Source organism: Coturnix japonica, chromosome 5 (assembly GCF_001577835.2).
Source record: "Coturnix japonica isolate 7356 chromosome 5, Coturnix japonica 2.1, whole genome shotgun sequence".
Classification (NCBI taxonomy): Eukaryota; Metazoa; Chordata; class Aves; order Galliformes; family Phasianidae; genus Coturnix; species Coturnix japonica.
In genome coordinates, this window is record NC_029520.1 from 14,495,202 (window position 1) to 14,517,319 (window position 22,118).

The 22,118-nt window shown below is 41.7% G+C and overlaps 1 protein-coding gene across 2 annotated transcripts in view; it reads right to left on the reverse strand.

The window, feature by feature from the left end:
* Positions 1–5,070: 5,070 nt before the first annotated feature.
* The window catches only part of RRAS2 (RAS related 2), a 34,801-nt gene continuing 17,753 nt past the window's right edge, over positions 5,071–22,118 (reverse strand). For both annotated transcript variants that reach the window (XM_015864094.2, XM_015864095.1), the window contains exons 2-6: positions 16,840–16,927; positions 16,319–16,421; positions 14,003–14,111; positions 6,991–7,109; positions 5,071–6,554 (exon numbers count right to left, since the gene is read on the reverse strand). In XM_015864094.2, the coding sequence (XP_015719580.1) occupies positions 6,467–6,554; positions 6,991–7,109; positions 14,003–14,111; positions 16,319–16,421; positions 16,840–16,927 (507 nt within the window). In that variant the 3' untranslated portion in view covers positions 5,071–6,466. The remainder of the gene's footprint in view (positions 6,555–6,990; positions 7,110–14,002; positions 14,112–16,318; positions 16,422–16,839; positions 16,928–22,118) is intronic.

The following is a 22,118-nucleotide window of genomic DNA, read 5'->3' on the forward strand; positions in this document are numbered from 1 at the left end:
GGTGGACTGCTCTCTGCTTGCCCTCCGCAGACATTAGAAGTGATAAGGTTACAACAGAGCAGCTCGCTGCAGAACAAGAGGTCAGCAGTGAGAGAGACCAGCTCTCTGGACTTGACAGTGATGGATGTCTTGCGAGATATCTTACAAAACCAACCAAATGTGGAATTAGATGTGGACAGCATCATGCAGCTGGCTGTCATAATGGAGAATCCGATGGTCTGAAGTCAGTTAAGATAAACAAGATAGGCCCACCTTCCTTTTCATTTTAGAAAAGGATAGCAAGCAGAAAACGAGTTCAGAGACAACTGGCCTAGAGAGGTGAGCACCTTCAGTGTGCGACTTGCACACCAGCAATCTGCAAGACAAAGATGTGCCACAACAGAATTCACAAGATATTTTCGATTCCGTATCCTTTCAGGAAGCAAAATGGAACGAAAGGAGATTTCAGAAGTGGCATTAAGAAAGAAGAGAAAGTTGCATAAGGAAGCAGTGCTATTGAAAACCTTGATAAAGTAGTTCTCAGAATGACTCAAAGCTTTTCAAAGGAGAGGGATGAGCTTGTAAGTAGAAGCTATCAGTTCACGTTGTCAACATATTACTCCATAAATGCATTAAGGCACTCGATTATTTTGTAGATACAAAAAATCATCTTGAGACACAGAACAGCTCAGTCTCCCAAAAGAACAGATAGGGATGAATGCCTGTTAAAACGAGACCAAAAGCCAGCAGTTGAGGAACACGACATTCTGTGAAGCAATGAGAGATAGGCACAATTGCAGGCAGTACAAGATACAAAAGCACACAGGGACTTGGTGTGAAAACACAAAGTCTGGAAGCAGAAAGAAACACTCAAATTTTGTTCCACTATCAACGTTCAGAAGGTTTCCCCACTCAAGAGAACATCAGAATCGGCACTTAGACAACGTGACTGCATTTACTTTCCCACTAACTGCAATCCTCGTTTAGATCCCCCACTTACGCGCAGCCTCCCACTGCTCAGATAACTTCCTGGCTGCAAACCACATGTGTTGCTGATGAGAGTCAAACATTACCAGTTCTGTTTTGATCCCATTCCTAACACAACCAAACTCAGGCAGACTATATAGAAACCAAGATGATGTTCTTGAACATGCATTTAGCATTTAGATTGCAAACATCCTTCCTTTCATACAATTTTCTTCAGAACTATTTACAAATGCTTTTTCTTTCCCCTAGCCATAAAGACCTTACAGCTTTCCCAGAACAAAATACTCAGAAGTGGCGCTGACACGTGGCCCTCCATAATGCCACAGTTTCCTGTATTCCATTCCTGCCCTGCCTGTAAGCACTGCAACTCTTGCAAAGGGCCGATGACAACACAGGCCCCCAGAAGCTGCATGCATGCTTATGGGTGACACCGTGTGGCTGCCAGAGGAAAGCTGCCCATGTGTTCTCACCTTGCCTTGTTTCAGTAGCAGACTGGGTATAGTCCCAGATAGGTCTTGAAGACCAACTTTACCAAAGACTTTAAGGAATACAAGACATTCACATAACTGGCGTATGTTCATTCATCTTTATACACCATGAGGAATGTGGGATGCATTCAGACCATTCACTCTTCAGCAGCCAGGTTCAACTGAAATTAAAACTTGCTGGAATATGGGTTAACTAATGTCTAGGACTCAGAGGCGATGAGCTAAGAGGTTTTAATACTGCCTCTATTTGAATTTTTAGTGCCTGGACTTTGCAGTGCTAACTGCTCCCTCTCCACAATACTTTGTCAGAAGCATTTTTAAGAAAAAGATAATGCATGAAACGCTGTCACTACTGATTAATGAGCACCAAATACTCTGCATAATGCACTTCACAAAATCCAGTTTAAAAAGTAGCTCTGCAGATCAGAACTTGCATTCCAGCAATAAGAAGATGCATTTAGTTCTGCACGCTGCTTGTGGGCCGGCTTAGGAATACCACTGATTATATTACACACATTAATCCAATCTAGCTGTGGTGTGGGACATCATCTGCCCTTCACATTCCATCCACAAAAAGCTCTCAAACTCTCCAAAATAGCTGTGGTCTCACTATAAAAGCCCAGCACAGCTACACAAAGCGAGCACAACACACATTCCCAATGCCATCTCTGGGATTTATGCTCTCCTTGTAATTTAATCTGCTGTCTTTTCAACATCTGCTCTTCTTCATTTAAAGCACTTTGTCTTCCCAGCAAAAGGCCACTAAGGCAATCCTACCTGTTCCCATATCTGCACCTGATGTGCTGCATGCCTGCACTCAGGCTAGAGCACAGGAAAGTACAAAGCTACCAAAATCTATGCCTAAATCAAGCAAACAAATACTTAGCAGGCAAAGAAACTGCTTAGCAGATTCCTGAGCTTCTCCAGGCACCAAACTTCTAAATAAGTCCGGGTAACTTCAGGCAGTGCTCAGCCTGCAGCAACTGAATTCAGGAATCTCCTGTTTGAAATGAGATCATTACAGCACCAAGACAAGACAGGGCAGGAACCCCACTCCGTGATGGCTACAGTCCTAGGGCTTCTATTTCACAGCCTCCTGCTTGACAGCTGTAAAGGTGGCTAATATAAAGATGTTGACCAAGATGGTGATAAATAGTCAAAGGTTATTAGTAAAGAAAACTCACCAATGTTGATGCCTTGACTGAATAGCTGAGGCAGTCTCCACTGGGGAGCGATCTCCAAGAGATGCTGCCTCAGTGTTGGTCAGCCCTTAAATGAGGTCTCATAGGGGGTGGAGTCGAAGTCCACCCCTCCTGGAGCACAGCTTGATTACTCTCACCTGTGCTCCCGCAGCTGACCCAACACTTGCCTCAGCTAATTAATCAGAGGTTCAAGCTGTGATTTCCCATACAACAGCCTAAACGTGAAGCACTGCTATGCAACAAACAGTAACTGTGTCAGCAGGGAGAGGAACAGCAATTTTCCTTTATTTTTTCTGTGCAGGAAGAGGGAGGGCATTGCCAATGTACTCTGCACTACAGGTCAGTTGAAATGTTTATTAATGAACTAAAGACAAAAAAAGCAGAACAACTTTGATGGGAGGATCGTCCACTTCATATTCCTACACAACTTTGCAATTTTGCTGTACTAGATTAGTTTTAACCTGCAGCAGTGACTGACTGGTTGCAGGGAGACTGTGCAGACACCCAGTGCAGTGGGCTGGAAACAGACAAAGCCAGTCATCCTCTCATTGTTTTTATTTTTCTCTTTCCTGTGCAATTAAGGTAATTTCATAATTGTCATCAGTACCAGCAGTTCTACTTCACCACAACAGGCTGTACCAAAAAAAACCAGAAAATTTGAGAGGAGGTGCAGTACCTCTGGAAATCCACCTCTTCACTTGTGCGTGTTAGCTAGTACAAGAGTACTGATGCAGAGCATTTGTTAAGTCAGAGAAAGCAAATCCATCAATCAAAGCAAGGATACAGAACTGAGAACATACTTACAAGGAAGTGCTCTTCCCCAGTGATGGATGACCCATAAAACTTCACCAACTTTACAAAAAGGCTTTTACCTATAAGCAAGTCACCCCTAGTCCTCCAGGAGAGCAGCAGCCTCAGGAGCTGTGGATTCTGGGAAGAGGTGAGTCATTTTGTGCTTTGAAACGAAGGCCCAAACCTCCTTCTCTGTGCCTTAGCAGAAGCAGATCATTCATGGATATTTTAAGCACCCCAAACTCATTAAGCGTGAGCTTCATTGATTTATAGATGTGGAAACAACTGCTACAAAAGAAAGGGACAACTGTAAGCATTTCTTCTACCAGGTGAAGTCTCAAAAAGCTCTCCTTTACGTTGTCAGCTGAAGTGCTATCCTACAGGTGGCAATGTCAATTCACAAACAACCCAGAGTGTACAGCTTGGAGCTACTGTTGGCAGCTCTAATGTCAGAAGGCCAACAAGGTCTCTGCTGTACTTTGCGAACACACTGGGGACTGAAGCAGCATTTTCCTCCATCACCTTTGAATACAATGACCAGTTGCTGCTAACTGCTACCAAGGTAGGAATGGCAGGTCAGAAGAGCAAGATCAACTACCACATTGCCTCAAACTCTTAGAGCAAATTTCCATTACAGCACCTCATGGTCCCAATTCTCACTAGCTTAAGTTTACCACGTTTACAGTGTGGCTCAGCAGACAAGGAGCAGGCTGCTTAGCATCAACCACCTCAAAGCAATTTTGCTTTACATAGGAAGAAACACGAGGGCGTGGTGCTCTCCGCCTTCTCTGTGAATTAGTTACATATTAGAAGACATATCTATGCAGCAGCTTTGTTTTAAGATCAATCTCTCATGAGTGAGCTGCCAAAAAAAATGAAAAAGGTGAAACTTAATAATCATACTTGCACCTCACGGCTTTAGCCTCAATGTGCAAGCTGCAATTTGTTGGCTTAACTCATTCTAATACACTAATGCAGTTACTGACTTAACTGCAGAGAGCTCTTCATATTAGAGACAATAAAACACACAATCTTCGCTACAGGCTGTAATTTCTTACATTTGACTTGAAAAATGCAATCCATCTCCCAAATGTACTTTCACCATAACTCCTACTTTGAATTCTTTTTACACATTATTCATAAGCAGCCCTTTGCCACCCAAGAACTTTACTTCAAGGGAGGAAGGAGGAGCTACTCACTCTCTCAAACTCAGAATTAAACAGCCTGACTGTCTCAGAATGACTCCGAATTCCTCTGCTATGCATGGTTCTATTGTTGCTTTGAGGTCTAATGCTTGGCTGCAGGAAAGGTAACCAGAACTTGTTTCAACACTGCTTTCTCAGCAGACATTTCCAGATTTATGGCAGAGCACCTGACAGACAGCACAGCTGGAAGCACAGTGGAATTGCTGAGCAGACTGCTGATCACACATTTTAAGTCAGAATAAATACTGTCTTTTTACCATCTATCACAATTAAAATTGAAATGACTTCACTTTCAAGCTTGAAGAAAGTGGTGCAGATGTGCACAATGATCTCCTAATTGGGCTCCATCACCTCCTTTGTTCCCCCACCCTCCATAAAGAACAAGGTTTTAGAAGAGTCAGAAAGAGGCAATTATGCTTACCCCCTGATAATGGTTAGATCATCTTTAATTCTAGCACCTGAAGTTATACAAGGGTTTGCTTAATAATCAAGTTTCAAAGAACTGTTGGACACATTCAGTAAGGTGACAACTGTGCAATACCACTCAGTATTTCAATATCAGGGAACATACTCTTGAATTGTTTAAACACAATCCACAGAACTGAAAATTAAACAACCATCCACGGTTTAACTAAACAATCAGTTAAAAGTCTTACAGTTTAATAATTCACATAATGGTCAGTCTTTAGTAAAGGGTACTGAAATTGATTAAAACACAACACTAGATTTTACTCTATGGGTGTGTTGGGCAGGCACATAATTGGCCGTTCTTGGGTATAACCAGGAGAGTAAGGAGAAGTTTACCACAGTTTGGCAAATCCCACATTTTGTCAGTTAAAAGTGAACTGTGAGAATTAAATACTCATCTTTACATATACACAAGTTATGCTGTGAAAGCATATTTGCTTACAAACATATAAAAATACTTGTTAACTAGTTTGATAAGAAAATAATGTATAAAAGTATATAGCAAAAACATTTAATCATCTCTGACAATGGAAAGATCAAATTCATTTTTATATCACATGAAACAAAAACAGCTACAATTTTAGTTTTCCTTAATCCCTTACCCAGAAATACAAAGGAAGACAATTTTTTCCCCTCCCCCCCAAAAAAAAACAATGATGTGAAATTTCATAAGAAGCTGAAATGCCTCAATCCAGAATGAGCTCAGGTATTTGGCCATATTCTAATAGTAGCAGTAATCCTCCCGTAGCTGTTCTGGATTCAGAAAATAAATACAGTAGACTGTTTTGGCCACTGAAACAAAACTGCAGCATAAATAAGAGATGAAAATTTTTGCTGACAATGAAATTCAGTGTAGGTTTCTTAAGGCTAGCTGAATACTCAAGTCTAATTTAACTGAGGGCAAAAAAGCCAATCCACCCACATTTTTTAAAAGTATTCTCTGTACTTCAATATAGGTCTTTGTAATAGCTAACGAAACGTCAGAAGTAAAAATAAATTAATTCACAAGAGACAACTTAAGTGTGACTTCAACACCTTGTCCTACACGGTTTTGTTTCATCTCCTTTGCGAATAAAACTCCACAAGGTGCAAGCTCTTAAAGGGAGAGAAGGAAGGAACTGTGGTATTAAAGAAGCAGCCTTAGTGTTTTGTTGTGAAGTCTGCCCCAAGATGACCGAGTCTTCAAGAACTATTCTGCCAGCTTCTTGGACTAAGGCTATTCTGGTGACCACTTTTAGGACATGCACATATAAGGCTAGACCAATACCAGAAGTGATGTAAAATGATGGAAAGAAAAAAAATATATATGATAATCTGGCAGTTGACAGCTTGGTTCTTGGGATTCTCAGAAAATTACACAATGGCAGCCTTTTTTGTCTTTCTCTTTCCGTGTTGGCTCTGGTGAAGGAGGGCACTCTTGTTCTTGAAATTTCCTAGAAACAGATATTCAAGTTAAACTCATAGAACCATTTTCAGCTCAACAAACATAGAAACTGTATTTCAATTCTATGCTTTTATATTTGCATAGGGGACAGACTTAAATAATTTCGAGCACCAGAAATGAGCGATATTATTTTGGTTTTGCTCTTTACAGAGGGCCAACACTCACATTTATGTTACAGGCTGGCTTCCTGGGTGCTCAGTAAAATCTGAAAGATTATGGTCATTAAGTTCTCTTTTGAATACATATAATACCCATGTAAATATTTCTACCATTACATTACACAGGACACATTTAGAACACAGAATACTGGCTAAAGTTTACAGCAGGCAGAATTTTTTCAGCTGCCTCCTGCTACATTTCAATGCATTTGCTCAAGCTATCCATTAATGTGGGGACACTAATTATTTGGACTTAAGTTATCATACCTTATAACTCTGACAAGTTCATGAAAAGCTTGGTCTACATTCAATCTGATCTTTGCTGAGGCTTCCATGTATGTTACTTTAAGTTGTCTTGCTAACTGTTGACCTTCCTCTTGCGTCACCTGTAAGAGAAATCCATCATTCAGTTAAACGTTGTGCTGGCACAATTGTGTCGGTAGGCACTGCAGCTACAGCTTAAGGGTCTACTTCCCTCAACCAGTAACGCTTATCTGGCCACAGACCAGTTTCTACATTGCCCATGTAATACAATTGGAAAATGAATTCTTGTAATGCATCTTTTCACATTCAAATCAAGTCTTTTTATAAACAAAGACCAAACATACAAGGAATTTCCTCTACTGCAGCTGCCTCCCATTCACTTCATTTCTGCATAACAAGACCAAGTTTCCCGTCCTAAGCACACAAGAACCCCCCAGATCAACTGCCTGAGTCAAGATTCCTGGGGTTACCACAAGAGCTTGGAATGCTGAACTCAACTCTCTCTGGCCCACATAAATCTAGAGAAAAAATAGGATCTCAACTTTACAAAAAGAACCACACAAACATGGGTTAGCTTCTGAATCATTATAAATTTATGACCCAACAAAATATGAAAGTATCCAGTTTTAAATCTACCTTAAGTCACAGGAGGTCTAAATATACATAAGTCTCCCCACTTAAGAGATACTAACGAAACTCTGTCTCCCCTTGGGAGAAGGAAAGGGAGATCAAAAGGAAACAGCTTCATAAAGAGATGGAATAACACTTGAAGTGGTGAAGCAGAAGGCAGTAAGTGAGAAGACTTCCAATACAGAAAGGAATAAAAAGCTGGTCACAGTGCAAAAACAAAGGAGATGGCTGCATGTTTTTGGATGAAGTCAAAAGCAGTGAGGACAGATGAAAGAGGCCACCTCGTTCAGTGCAAGACACTGAAAAAGCCTTCAACAGGAAGTTGCCCCCAGAACAGGGAGGAAAGGGCAGCTTTTGGTGATAAAAGGAAGCGCAACAGATCTTGCCAAGGCAGCAGCTAGTGGCAGAAGTGTCAAAGATTACACTGCTTTCACAGAAATACGTTAAACCAGCATGCACGGGGCTGATATAATGAGAACAAAGACCCTGAGGATTTATTTTTAGTTTGTTTCTGAAAAGGCAGTCAGATGCACGCTGAGATCAAGAAACTACACAGAAGCAGAAAGAGATGGAAATAGAAAAGCATCATTGTAAGCACCCAGCACAGTCCAAGATGCAGAAGTGCTCTATAACATGCAGTACTTTCCTACAGCTACATGCAAGGCCTGAGAGCCCTCACTCACAGCATCCTGGGCCCATCTGACTCCTGTGTCACTGGCACCCCCCACTTACACTGCAACACAACCCCAACATTGTCTATTGCACCTGCACTTCTAACAGCAGGGCACAAACAATGAATGACTGGGATCCTTCCATTCTCCACTACTGCCTGAAAACCAAATGATACGTGAGGGATTTTCTCCACTTTCATCTACTTCCCCAGCCCCAAAATGTTGAAATATCCTTATTCAGAAGCTGCATTTTGAGAAATACTCTCAGCTATTTTATGACATCTCAATGGCATTGCAGAACCCTCAAAGAGTGCATGGAGACTTCCAAAAACCTTAATGCTTTTTTGTCTCATTCATCAGACTAAAATAAGCTCAAGTACCAACACAACAGTTGCAAAAACAACCCCCTTTTTCTTCGTCCCTGCACAGCCTACTGTAGCCCCAGGAAGATTAAAGTCAAATAAAACTCAATGACTGTAAAAGAAAACAGGGTCCTGAGGAGAAACAGAACCTGTATCACTATTTTCTTTGTTACTGTATCAAAAACACATTAGAGATACTGAACAAATGTAGCTGTAAGAAACTAACATTGTAATAAAGTGAAGCTGTACTACCCCAAAAGCCTGCATGTACAATGTTACAGATACAACATTAAAGCCCATGTTGTTTTTGCAAGAACATCTGTAACTGCTTAATTTCCAAATAATCTTATTGCCATTTCATCTAATTTTATCAGAATATTTGAAGCAGCTTGCAGTCAATGTTAGCAACCTCAACAAAGCCAATTTAAATTTGTGTGTGTTTGTTTTGGGCACGCCATGGAAGCATTTCCAACGCTCAAGCAGTAAATTAGAGACCAGAACATACAGGATCTGCTTTCAAGGCCAAGGGAATTGTTGGAAAAAGCAAACATAGAAATAGCAGAAATCAAAAATACAAGCTCCCACTCTCTCACATTCTCCATGCACACAGCTTAGATATGACAACCACAATAGACTTCAGTTAAGAAAGACAAGAGAGATTAAAGGACACCAGCAAAATCAAAATTATATATATATTTTTTTCTTTAGGGAATGCTCAAATTAACATTCCCAGAACAGAATTTCTGATAGACTGAGTGTGTTGGTTCTGCATTAACAACCTTTGTGTAAATAAGCTCAAGCGTGAATACGAAGAGGCATCCCTCACAATGCTTATCCTTTGTTTTAGGTATTTTACTAATTGCTTTCAGATACCGTTGGAAGAGGCTACTCAAATTAAACACTATAATGGATGTAAACAAGCAAGTCATACATGGAAAAGCTTATCCCCCACCTCCCACTAAGTAACAGCCTTCTTACTGAATCAGTTTCCATTTCAACATGTACATGAGTCCTGAGAACGGATCTCAGACTGCTCTCCCTCTACATTATTGTATCTGATAATTGTTATAAACAAACTTTCTGACATTTCTACTCTTTCTTCCACCTAAATAGCTTCTACAACACTGCCAGCATACCTTCTCCTTACACTTGAACAGAGTAAGGGCTATGTTGAACTGGTGTCAGAAGGTGACTGTGGATCCCCTCAGACGAGAGACCCCAAGAAACCCTTTGGTACACACTATCTGGTTATGAAGCAATGACACCTAATCAAAGACTAGCTTTCTGTATTCAACTACTGCATCAAATGGCTGATTGCTTTTTATCAATAGAAGTCAGAAAGAAGCAAACCAAGGAAAAACCTGATGGTAAAATACTGTGAGATCAGAGACATCACTACATCTGGCCACTGTCAGACATCTCAGGCCAAACCACTCATGCAACAGCAAGCTATGAACTACTGTCTGCTAGTATCCAGGCCCATGCAGAGAAAGGTCTAACCACAAGACTTCCTGACAGGCATCACTGGCCTTGCTGATCATCTACGTAGGCCTAAGATAAAGTGACCTCTCCTATAAGTCTTGTTTCAAATATATTCAGCAATATAGGGACGTTAACACCAGCTCACTGTATTAGCTCAGCAACAATGTATAATCCGAAACAAGCTTTGAATGAAACTCAAGCATTTTCCTGCTGCAACTTGGATTTTCCTTGAAACCCTGCCATCTGGGGAATGAGCAGACTTGACCCAATTTAAGCCAGCAGTTATCTTCAAAAAGTCACACACGCTGCACTGAGAAGCCTGCTCCCCTGTTGGTAGCACTTATTGTTACACAGACAGCTCTGCTTAACTGCTTTACTGCAGTAACATCCAATGTTGTCTGGTGCACAGAATTAACCCATTTAAGATAGACCACTACATGACATTGACTCCAAGGGAAAAACAGAGATGTGTCTTTAACCCATGACTGAGGAGGGAATTTGGAAAAATCGATGATTTTATTCTTATCATACAAAGAAATTGTAAAGATCAATGCTGCTCTTCCCCTAATAAAACAGCTTTTCCTTTGTCAGCCAAATGGGTGGATATCCAGGACTTCACCTCCTATGCTACACATGAGACAAAACACATCCTCTCTTAATTCCACTTAGTTACAGCTATTACTGTAGTATACTATTGTTTCAAGCTTCCTATTTATTTTCTTGTAAGAACACCTGAATCAACCTACTTCTATTATAGCTACTATCTTAAGCTATACCTTCAGCATGCCACTGAGGTTCATCAAGATCATACTAGAGCCCATTGCACTTCAGCAGTACCATGCAGTCCACGTATTTTCTGAGCAGCAGTCAGCACTGCATCAGTGATTGTTGGTTACTTGCTCCCAAATGTATGGTATCACAATGATAGCACTCTGTCTGAACTACAGAATTCAGCTCCTTGTGTGGAGGTGTGGTCAGGCCCTCGAGACATCCTAAACATTTTAATACACATTTAACTCTGTCCAGATGCAGAAAGATTCGTGCATTAGTTGCAATAAGCATCACAAGTTGATCGAAACACAAGCTAAATGACTTCCCTTTAACTTAAGTTTTACATTCTCAGAGCATACTTTGTTAGTTCACTACCTTGCTTTCTGCCTTCAGGAAAAAGGTAGATGATGATCACAAGCAGTCTGGTTCTAAACATTTAGCTTTCTGAAGCTCAGACAGCACTACTGGCATAGGGCCAGCGCTTCTGTGTGCCCACAAGCTACAGCCCAAAGCCACCTCCCACATCACAGTGCTCAGGAGGGAGAGCTCTGCCTTGGCTCCTGCCCATCCCTCGTGTTGCCGGTGTAGCCAGCCTGCAGCAGGCTGGAGTTCTCCATACTTGGGAAGATGCCGTGGCAGGACTTGCTTTCAGCCAGGTCAGCAAGCTGAGCCAGTGCTCTGAATGGAAGCTGGCAGACTGAGCTCACGTGATGGAGCAGAGGCTCTGGCTGCTGTTTCACATCCAGCTGATAACATCTCACTGCTCACTGCTGCCAAAAGGCGAGGCCTCACTTTCTTTCCCCCCACCCCAACTCCTCCCTGCTCTGCTCAGAGCCACAGTCCCACCCCTTCCCATGCTTCAAGCTCTGGCACTCACTCCATCTCTCCATGAGCTGATTTCACTTACACACGTATCAGAGCCCTTCCAGCTTGTCTGTTTTTCTCCCTGTCTAAAGAGATGATTCAGCTTGCAGAGTGCCTCGGGTGAGCGCTTACACCAACACAGGAAAGAGCACAGATGTGAAGTCAAGAAGGAGAAAAGCCCCTCCCTTCTGGGGAACTATTATGTCACCTCAGCATCCCCAAATCATTCCTCTGGGCTGACCTAAGGCCAAGGCCCCATCTCATGACAGAGAAAGGGGCATAGAAGGGTTAAAAACACACAGCTAGCCCTTTCAGCAAACCTGCAAGTGCTACACATTCATGAAGATTAAGTCCTGACCTCGGACAAAAGTGACAAGCCTATTAATTTGCATGTAAATAATGTGGCAGTACCAGTAGTTATGCTTACCAGCATCTAAGACCAATTAGTGAAGACACAAAAAACACTCCTGGTGATACATGCTTTTATGCTCAGATGTAGGAAGAGAATTGCAAAGTTGGGCACTGTGGAAGCAGCTGCTTTGAACTGCTTTCTGAAAAAGAAACTAGTAAAGTATGGAGGGATTAGCAGGGGAAAACAGAGGGCACCTCTTTTAAAGGAGAATCTGATAAGTTACAGGCTGTGCAGTAACATTAGGAGGGTAGAGGAGATCAAAGTATTCCTAGGAACGATCTCCAGGATTACTATTTACATTTGCAGGTATCCTCTGAAAATGTGGGTTAACAGATGATGTTATTTCCTTCCTAAAGTATTCAGAAGTTTGTCCATCAGCTGTTAAGAGTTTTCAGAAGAGCTCAGTTTTACCTACATAGCTTAATGCACAGCTGTTGTCATGAGAAGTGCCTCATGTCCCAGGACACGCAAGGTTAAATCCAGGAATTATGATGGGGAACAACAGTAACTGAAGTGGGAACACGTTCCACTTCTGTCTCAGGGACACAGGCTATATAGCTCTGTGCATGTGTGAACATGTGAAGTTACTTCTGATGAGTCTGCACAGAACTTATGTTAAATCTTCTTTCACAACAGAACATCCCATGTTGGAAGGAATGCACAAGGATCAGAGATCAACTTTTGAGACAGTATCTTTCAGCATCAGTCTTAAGTTTTGTAATGACCTTACTATACTCAGATCCTGAAGAGAGAGGGTGTGACAATCAAGAGAGCGTATTTAATAGAAACTTCTTTTGAACTCCATGGCTTCAAGTGGTCTTTGAGAAAAATCTTTTGACAATTGTGTACTAAACCCCTAAAATACTAACGCATATCAAGTCAAATGTTTCCGTGCTCAAGCCACTGGTTCTTGACACAGGCAATATTTTAGTTAGCAAAGAGTAATATTTAGGTAAACACTCACAGACAAAATAAAGTCAGGTAAACAAATCTGAGAATCCTATCATTTAAGTTATTCTCTCCTTGTTAATCATTTAAAATAGGGAAATCTCAGTAGATTTTAGCTTACTTCCATGTTAAAAAAAAAACCAACCAATCATGTTTGCTTCCAAAGCTTTAAGAATCATCTCACCATCTCAGGAGAAAACAACTTCTGAAATAAGTTGAATGAAAGAAGTTTGACACCTGCTCCTTCCCCTGCTCATTTAATTCAATGATTTCCAATTCAGTTCAAACCATCAATTTATGAAAACCAAAAGAATCAATAAAGAAAATCTATTTAATCAAACCTTTTGAGCTCTCTTGCAACTAGAAGTGAGGTTAAAAACTACTGATTCCAAAATGTTAAGGTAAACAAATAGGAAGTCACTGTACTGCTATACTTTCAGCTTCCAAAGCTCTAAGTCAGTTATGCAGAAGACAAGTGGTCAAATGGAAAGAAACGAATGGCTACTCATTCATACGAAATGCAGCAGTGAGCAGTAACAGCAAAGGCAGTGCTGGAATGTGCTCTGCTTGGCACAGTGCACAGTGGTGAGTAACAGATAGGAAGAATGACACACATTCATGCCTGAGCCATGACAAAACTCTCAACCTCTATATGTGAATAGATTTGGTCTAACATCACCCATGAGTCAGACAGATCTGCTGTATGTGGAATGCCATCCTACTTCAAAGATTTGAGGACAGTTGTTTTTTGCATTATAGTTGGCTAATACGGTATCCTCTCTTTTTTCCAGTTATTTCTTGTCTCCACTCTATCATGTGAAAAATAGTGAAGTTTCCATAAGAGAGCTAGCAGTAATTAGTAACAAATTAATTACCTGTCTTTGGTGGTCCAGATCTGCTTTATTACCAACTAGAATCATAGGAAACTCATCACGATCTTTCACTCTAAGAATTTGTCGCTGGAACTTATAGATTTCTTCAAAGCTGTAAAAGAAAAATAGAACATCAATGTACTAATTCATAGATTCACAGGTTCTGCACAAGCTCAGGAATGGTGAATCACCTACTGGGACTTGCCCTGCCACACTACACAAGCATAGACAGCTGCAGGCACTCCATCAAAGAGTCCACTGTCACAGCATGACCAGTTAGAGAATCATGCAGTACTCAAATTAAAAAAATCCTCACCCAAGCTGGCAACAGAGAGGAATGGACTTCATTTGGACAACGGGTAAAGCAAAACTCTGTTCCATTTTAGAGGTATCAGGATGCCAACCAGTTGAAGAGAATCAGGCAGACAGAGATCAATCTATAAACACCAATTTTGGAGTTTAACTCTATCTAGAGTATTCAAAACGCAGTCTGGAAACACTGGTGATCAATATTTCAGCTAGCAACCTCCACAGCTACATCCAGGAATTTGGCAGGGGGATGGGGAGGGAAGGAAAAATATTATACCTTCTAGAGAAAAACAGGAAGGCTAAATGAGCAAAAAGCTCTGAAGTCACCAAATGTGTCTTATTTGGTAGTAATGTTTTTTAGACAGGAGTATTCCAGTAATGCAGTATATTAATGCTAATTCTGGCCTAAACATTGATTTTTGGAAAGGAAAAAAAAAAAAAAATCATAGTCAGTTAAAACTTCATCACTGCATATAGAGCTTCAACAGTGATGCTGGTAAACAGTCAAGTTTTCTTTAGCTCAGAGACATCCCAGCCACCATAATTCCAGTTGTATAGTCTGAAGCCACTTACAATTACATTTCATTTAAAAATTTATATAGGCAGACATGACAATACAGTACACCTCAGCCTTCGAAAGCAATTATGAGAGGAAACATGAAGTAGAAAGAAGGAATGCCATAGGCATACTCTCGGACCTCCACTGTTAATATTCCACTTCGATGTCCATAACAGTTGAAGGAAACTGGTGAAAGTTACCAACTAACTCACACAGATCTCATGGTTCAGAATGCCTCATCCACAATAGACAGATACCTTTAGCAGATGCTTCACAGACAGGCAAGGCAAGTCTTGAATAAAATGGGTATCGGAACAAAAACAAGAACTCTGCTCCTCATCAGTCTCTAAAGGATTTTAGAGGGGAAAGTAATATGCAGGTTTAACATGACAAGACCTGCTTAAGATCAAGGCACATCCTTAGCCAAAAAAGCAAACAAAAACTTAAGATTTCCAGACAAGCCAAGGAGTTCACATGGTGATTTTAGAAGCGCACAGTCCCCTGCTACAAAAATATTTATGTTAAGACAAGTGTTCAGTATGCCTTAAAAACCAGATGAGGATCTCTGACAGGAGTGTAAAGCCTCTACTGACAGTGCACCAAGATGAATCTGTACTTCTGCAGCACTCATAAGGGAAGTGTGCACATCCAACTGAAGCATGTATGCTCCATAGAATACTTATTTTAATTCTCATTATAGAGAGTTGGTTTTGGTTTTTTTTAGTGAAATCAGAAGTTGCAGGCTCCATACTGAATCTGTATGGAAAATAATATTGCAAAGATTTTTTCTCCCCTCATTTTATTATTCTTCTGTTACAACTCAAAGCAAACTTAATAGTTCACTTCCCACTTCTCTTATACCTTTTACTTATCTATCTAGCTCTGTAGAAGATGACAACAGCAACTGCTTATACACAGGAGTTTCCTGCTCTTACAAAGATCAGAAGCTACCTGACCAAGCTCTCAGCCATCAGAAAACTTGTATTTCATCTCAGCTCCACAAGTATGCAGGTTCCAGTCAACTCACAGGAGTAGGCAGCAAACAACTGCCTGCAGAAGCACAGAGACAGCCTGAGCTGGATGCCTCTGCCCAGAAACCCACAGAGCCAGCCACTGGATGTCAACAAGCACATGGCAAGGAGATATTTCCTAAGAACTGGGATATAATAGCACACTGCCCTTACTTTAAGACTGTCACCTGCAAGAAACTAGTACACTGGCCTATAACGGAACATTTGAGCATACAGAAGCACAGCCAACACCCTAAGGGACAGACCCTTTCAGTTCATCAGTTTGCTTCAAAGGGTTTTCAGTGCTGAAGGCATGTTACACTGCAGAACATTAGAGGTTTGTTTTCCCAATGATGGATAAGGAACAGCAATTTTAGACTAGTCACAGATGTAGAGATGGAATTTTTTTGTTAATTTAACATGACTGACCATCAGACTTACCTTCCTCTATCAGTGACTGAGAAAACGAGCAGAAAACCCTCCCCCGTCCTCATGTACTGTTCACGCATGGCTCCAAATTCTTCTTGCCCCGCTGTATCCAGAACTGAACACAAGCAAAACATTAATTACTAGAGTTCAAGCTCTAAGAATATAAACCAAAAGCAAAATTCCTCTCCTTGACAGGATTCTACAAGAGCCTCTTGCGAACAGCTAAGAAGAAATCACTTCTACACAGATTTTACTAGATTTTTGTTAAGGATCATAACACATCCTGGGACTGATTGAACAATTCAAGACCAACCAATCTAAAAGACAGTCCAATGAACTTTCACTAATGCACTTGAGTGCAGCTGTAAAACATACAGAAAAACAGGAGGGTGATGTTGGGAGGGGTGCTGTTTTGTCCTTGAAGAAATCACTGACAAGGGGGAACCAAAACATTTGAAACAAAATAAATAGATGGACCGTGGAAGAGATAGTATATGACAGATAAGTGATGCAGTTTTTATTCTACTACTTACTGTCCAAGCGTGCAGCTCTTTCATCTATCACACATTGTTTGGTGTAGGAGTCTTCGATCGTAGGGTCATAATCCGTAACAAAATAGGACTGCAAGAGGGGAAAAAAATAAGTGTAAGAAACATATGCAGGACACTGAGATTTTGAAGCCCCATGCCTTAGTGAAAGAGAGCAGGTTAATATCCACATACAATAGTTTGTGCTCAAAAACATAGCCTTTCTATTCCTCATAAGTTATAGACATTAGCAGAGTTACTGAATTTGCTGGATTACTACAGGAATTCTGGCTTCTGGTAATAATGCCTTGTATTTCCCAGCAGGGATTCCTAGAAATCAGTCTCTTGGGGCATTTTGACCCTCCAGAAACTGCTGTGTCTCTCTGAATGCCTGACAGGGTTCAGACTTCTCTGGCACTTCTTGTACATTTCCAGGATTCTGCCTCCCCAGTTCTTAAGTAATTTCTAGGAAGCACTTGAATTTTCCCAGCAATTTCTAGAATTCTTTACCAGTTTTGTAACTATTTCTAACAATGACTTCATGTGGTACAAGTCGCTGAACATCATAAAATTCCTCCCCCTCAGTACCACCACTGGTGATGTGCATTGCCCTGACTGCTCAGACACCTGGGTGAGTATCACAGGAACTAGAAGAGCACTGTCTACATACACTACTAACTTCTGTAAGCCAGGAAGGAAATAGGAATGCTTTAAAGCCACACACTGACTGTCATGAGGAAGGGGAGGGGGGGAGAGGGGAAAGTGGGGAGGCTGTCCTTGCATTAATTAGGGTATCACAAAAAATAAGGTGTATGCCTTTTATTTCAGCATCAGAAATTCATAGGAGCATCTTCCCCATCACATAAATTCAAAGATACCAACAAGACACCACTGCACTCAGCATCTGTGCCCTAAACTTAATGAAGTTTGCAGAAGGCACAGTCAGAAAATAGGAAAAAAAAAAAAATCCCACAACTAAAATAACCGAGCATACAGCACCAGCCCACCAACCTTCTCCAGACATATCTCCATCAGCACAGGATATGGTTAAAACTCTCCTGTGACACTGAGCTGCTGCTGCTGCCCTTCTGGAACTGGCACATCATTCCTTGTGATGCATTTTGCCAGCTGCGTATATTCTATGTGCATACACTGCAACCTGGCCATCTTGCACTTGGCTATAGGAAGGGTTCAGTGCCAGACTAACCACACATAAATGGAGCACTATCCCTCCCTCAGATGAAGAATAAATTGTCACAGTCCAACATCAGCCTCATCTCAAACTCAGACTGAGCACATGCCAGAGCTCCTCTATCTAGCAAGACTCATATGGGCAATTTCTTCCCTCCCTTGGAGATATGCTGCTAAGGCCTCTGTCACAGCCACTCTAGGAGAGGTTTGGAAAGTAATTAGTGCGGTGGTTTACCTGCAGGCAGCAGACAAAGCTAGCGTGCCTGAAATAGCTCCTAGTTTGGAAGGAGACTTCCCAAATTGCACTGGGACTAGTTGCTATAGGGAGTGTTAACCACAGTTTGCAGCCTTATTCAGTCAGGATTGATTTAAGAACATTAGATGTAGCAGATACAGCATGCATCAACCTGAGCAGAAATGGATCTTACTGCTGCCACTCAGCCAGCATTTAAAGAACTTAGAGACAACACAGCACAGCCTCACGTACTCCAAGAGGTGGCACCCTTACCTCTGAAGGCTGTCCTGTGCCAGCACACCCAAGGAGCCCAAGACTTGAGTGCTCTCCTATAGGTAGTCATGCAGTTTGCTATCAAATTGCTTAAAAGACTAAGAGCAGCACCAACAGAAGTAAACCACCACCAGCCTATGGGTTTCATGCCAATGCTAAATCCAGGCAGATTTGCTCAGCAATGCTGTGCCATGCCAGGCTCACCTACCGCATGAAAGCGGTATGTATGAGCCCTCATGCTCCACAACAGTTTCTCTGCTAAACTAAAAAACAGCAGAGCTAAAGTGTCCTGGATGCTGGCTGGTACAAACCATGCAGGATCACTCTCTTGCGGCACTGCAATTGGTCACCATACAGGGACACATTTGCCATATCTCCCCTCCCAGAAGTAATAGAGTTTTTCCATGATGAACTTGAGGAGCTGAGCCTCATTCAATCAGTTTCACTGCAGTAAATAATTAAAAGAAACTGTTGTGAAGACAGTAAGCAAACATGATCTTCTATTACACCGTTCCTTTCATCACTAATGAGATCAAGGCTCCTTCCACTCACTTCCTAGAAGGGAAATGAGAAGCTAAGCCCAGCTGTTTCATCAACCATACAGTTTACCCAAAATATTATGCAAGAAATTTTCTAGATTTCCTCTTTCTAAGACTGCTGAGGCAATCCTGTTCCAAGATGAGACAAACCTACTGAGGGCACAAGCCTTTTTGCAAAGAAGAAAAAAAAAAAATAGTAATGTCTAGAACAGCTACAGGTTGGATGTTAGGAAATACTTCTCCCAGAGCTGTCAGGCATCAGAACAGGCTGCTCAGGGAGGTGGTGGAGACATCAACCATGGAGGTATTCCAGAAACATTTAGATGTTGTACTGAGGGATGTGATTTAGTGGGAAATACTGGTGACAGGTGGATGTTTGAACTGGATAATCTCAAGGGTCTTTTCCAGCCTTGGTGATTCTATGATCCCTTGTAACTGGGCAACTCACTCCCACCTATACACAATCATTATCACCATCCTAAAACACATTTCAAACACACAGAACTGTAGTGTTTGGAAGTGACCTCTGGAGATCTTGAGTCGAACCCCCCGCTAAAGCAGTTTCCCTACAGCAAGTTGCACAGGAAAGCACCCTTCTCTGCAGAGCTCCTTTCCAGTAGGTCAGCCCCTAACATGTACCAATGCATGCGGTTCTTCCTCCCTGGGTGTGGGACTTGCTCCTGTTGAACCTCACCAGGTTGCTCTCTGTTCAGCTCGCCAGTCTGTCCAGACCTTCTGGTGTGTCAACCACTCCCCCCAGCTTGGCATCACCAGCAAACTTGCTGAAGGTAGACTTCATCGTTTCCATCCACTGATGAAGATGTTGAACAGACCAGATCCGGTACCAACCCCCAAGGAACACAGCTAGTTACAGACCTCCAATTAGACTCTGTGCTGCTGGTTACAACCCTGTGATTTCCTGACCTTCCCAGGAGCTTCTACTTGTAACACTCTGGCAGGATGACATTACCACAGTGCCTGTAACTGTTCATTCCAACAGTTGCTCCCCTTGTAAAGATAAGAGTAACTCCTAACACATTGTCTCTGTCACCCAAGTTTTCTGGCAAGGAGGATGTGTGAAAATCTGCCTTCAGTTTATAATCTCCCCCCTCAACTCATTATGCTGCCTTCAGTATACAAAGGGGAATTCCTCCATTAGCTGGACTCACTCATTCCCTGGACACCCTCCCTATAAATTAATAATAACAATTAGCAAAGGAAAAAAAGACATTTTTACGTGTAAAGATACAGGCCCGTTGTCAAGTTATATATTTTTTTCAGTAGGGCTTTTTTTAATTAGTCCTCATTGGGCCATCAACAGCCAGCAGGCTGAAAAGCCACTGGATCCCACCCCTTGGCACCACGAGGTAAGCTGCAAGACATAGAAAGGGCAAAGCACACTGCTGTGACTAAGCTGAAGGAGCAGTACATGCCAAAATACATATTCATCCTCGCCGTGCCTATAATCTCTGTTGTATTTACTAAATATATGCTTAATGTTTCTAAAGAGCCACTAGTTGCTTATTTAAATTTTTTCCACATGTTTAAATGTTTAGTTTCAATCCAGTGAAAGCAAGGAAATAGAAGGGTTTCCACCCTCCAGCTGAAGTTACAGACCATCTCTGGATTTAAATAACATCCACAATTTCAGCATTGCAAATAGCCCCCAAATCCTTCCCAGCTGTAATTGCTAAGTCAGGACAGAAAACAAACATACCGGTGAATGCAATGCACTGAGCACCCAGCCTGAGTTTGGAGCATGTCCCAGCAACCTGAAGCACAGCACTACTCAGGCTCCCAGCATCTGTTCTCTTCTGGCTTCTTCCTCTGCCCTTCACCTGAGACCAGAACTACAGCACACTCCTATGGCCAGTCCATAGGATCACATTTTGAGGCCCTTGGCTGTGCCACGGCAGCTTTTTCAAGCTCCGCATAACTACAGAAACATTCTGCTGCTGCAGACTGAGGAGAACAAGTGACAAGAGGTCTAGAATGATGCTGATGAAAACCAAGCTGCAGAGACCACTATCAAAACACTGGAGGACACTACAGAAGGGCAGGTATGTCCTTCTCTAACTACCCCATACTCACAAAGCTACATTCTTTTACTGATAGAACCAGAAAGAGAACCTGTTCCTTTCTTCAGGAAAAATATCAACTTACGTACACTCAGTGCTTGAAAGCCATCAGGGATGCTTCCTTCCATCTACAGTACTTCTGTCATAACGCATCCTGCCAGCACTGTTATGACTACCCAGGGAAACAGAGGTAATTTGTAACTGCAATTACTGCAATTATCAAGTGATGTGAAACACCTGATAATTTTAACAATGAAAACTGAGAGGCAACAACAGCAGAAGGTTAAACTGAAATGACAGCAAAATAGAGGGCATGAGCCACACACAAAGCAACCCTTGTGCATGGGGAGTACTGCAACCCAAGCACAGCTACGCCTCTAGCTGCCCCCCACCTCAGTATTTGTTAAAAAAAAAAAAAAAAAAAGCAAGGCTGCTTTTATCAAATAGATAAGTTCTTATCTGTTCCTGAAGAACAAGCATTGCATGTACATAAAATAGTGATCTTTATGATTAAGGCCATGCCTGCTCAAATCTCAGAGAACACCAAGTCCTCACATCACCCATAAAGGCCTAAGAGCCGTCCCACTTAGCTACTCCCACCATGTACATTTGTAGTCTGTGAAGTACAAGTCTTAAATCCTGATCAAGATTTCGTGGGATACATAATAAACACCTGGCTTAGTTAAGCATAACTCACACTCCTCCCCATAGCAATGGATCTCTAACAAATAGTCAAGAAACTGTGCTTGGAAACACCAAAGAATCAATTCCATTGCCCAGCCATACATTTTTGTGCCTCTCTTTTCTCTACTCCATATATAGGGGACAATTACACCATGAAAAGAAAAAGAAATTAAATACTTATGTTTGGTATACTGATGTATTTATTGCGCATAGCCATGTAATACAGCACTTCTTCGTGGGCTTTGCATCAATCCCTGCCCAAAGTACCTGAAAGCAAAGACAACT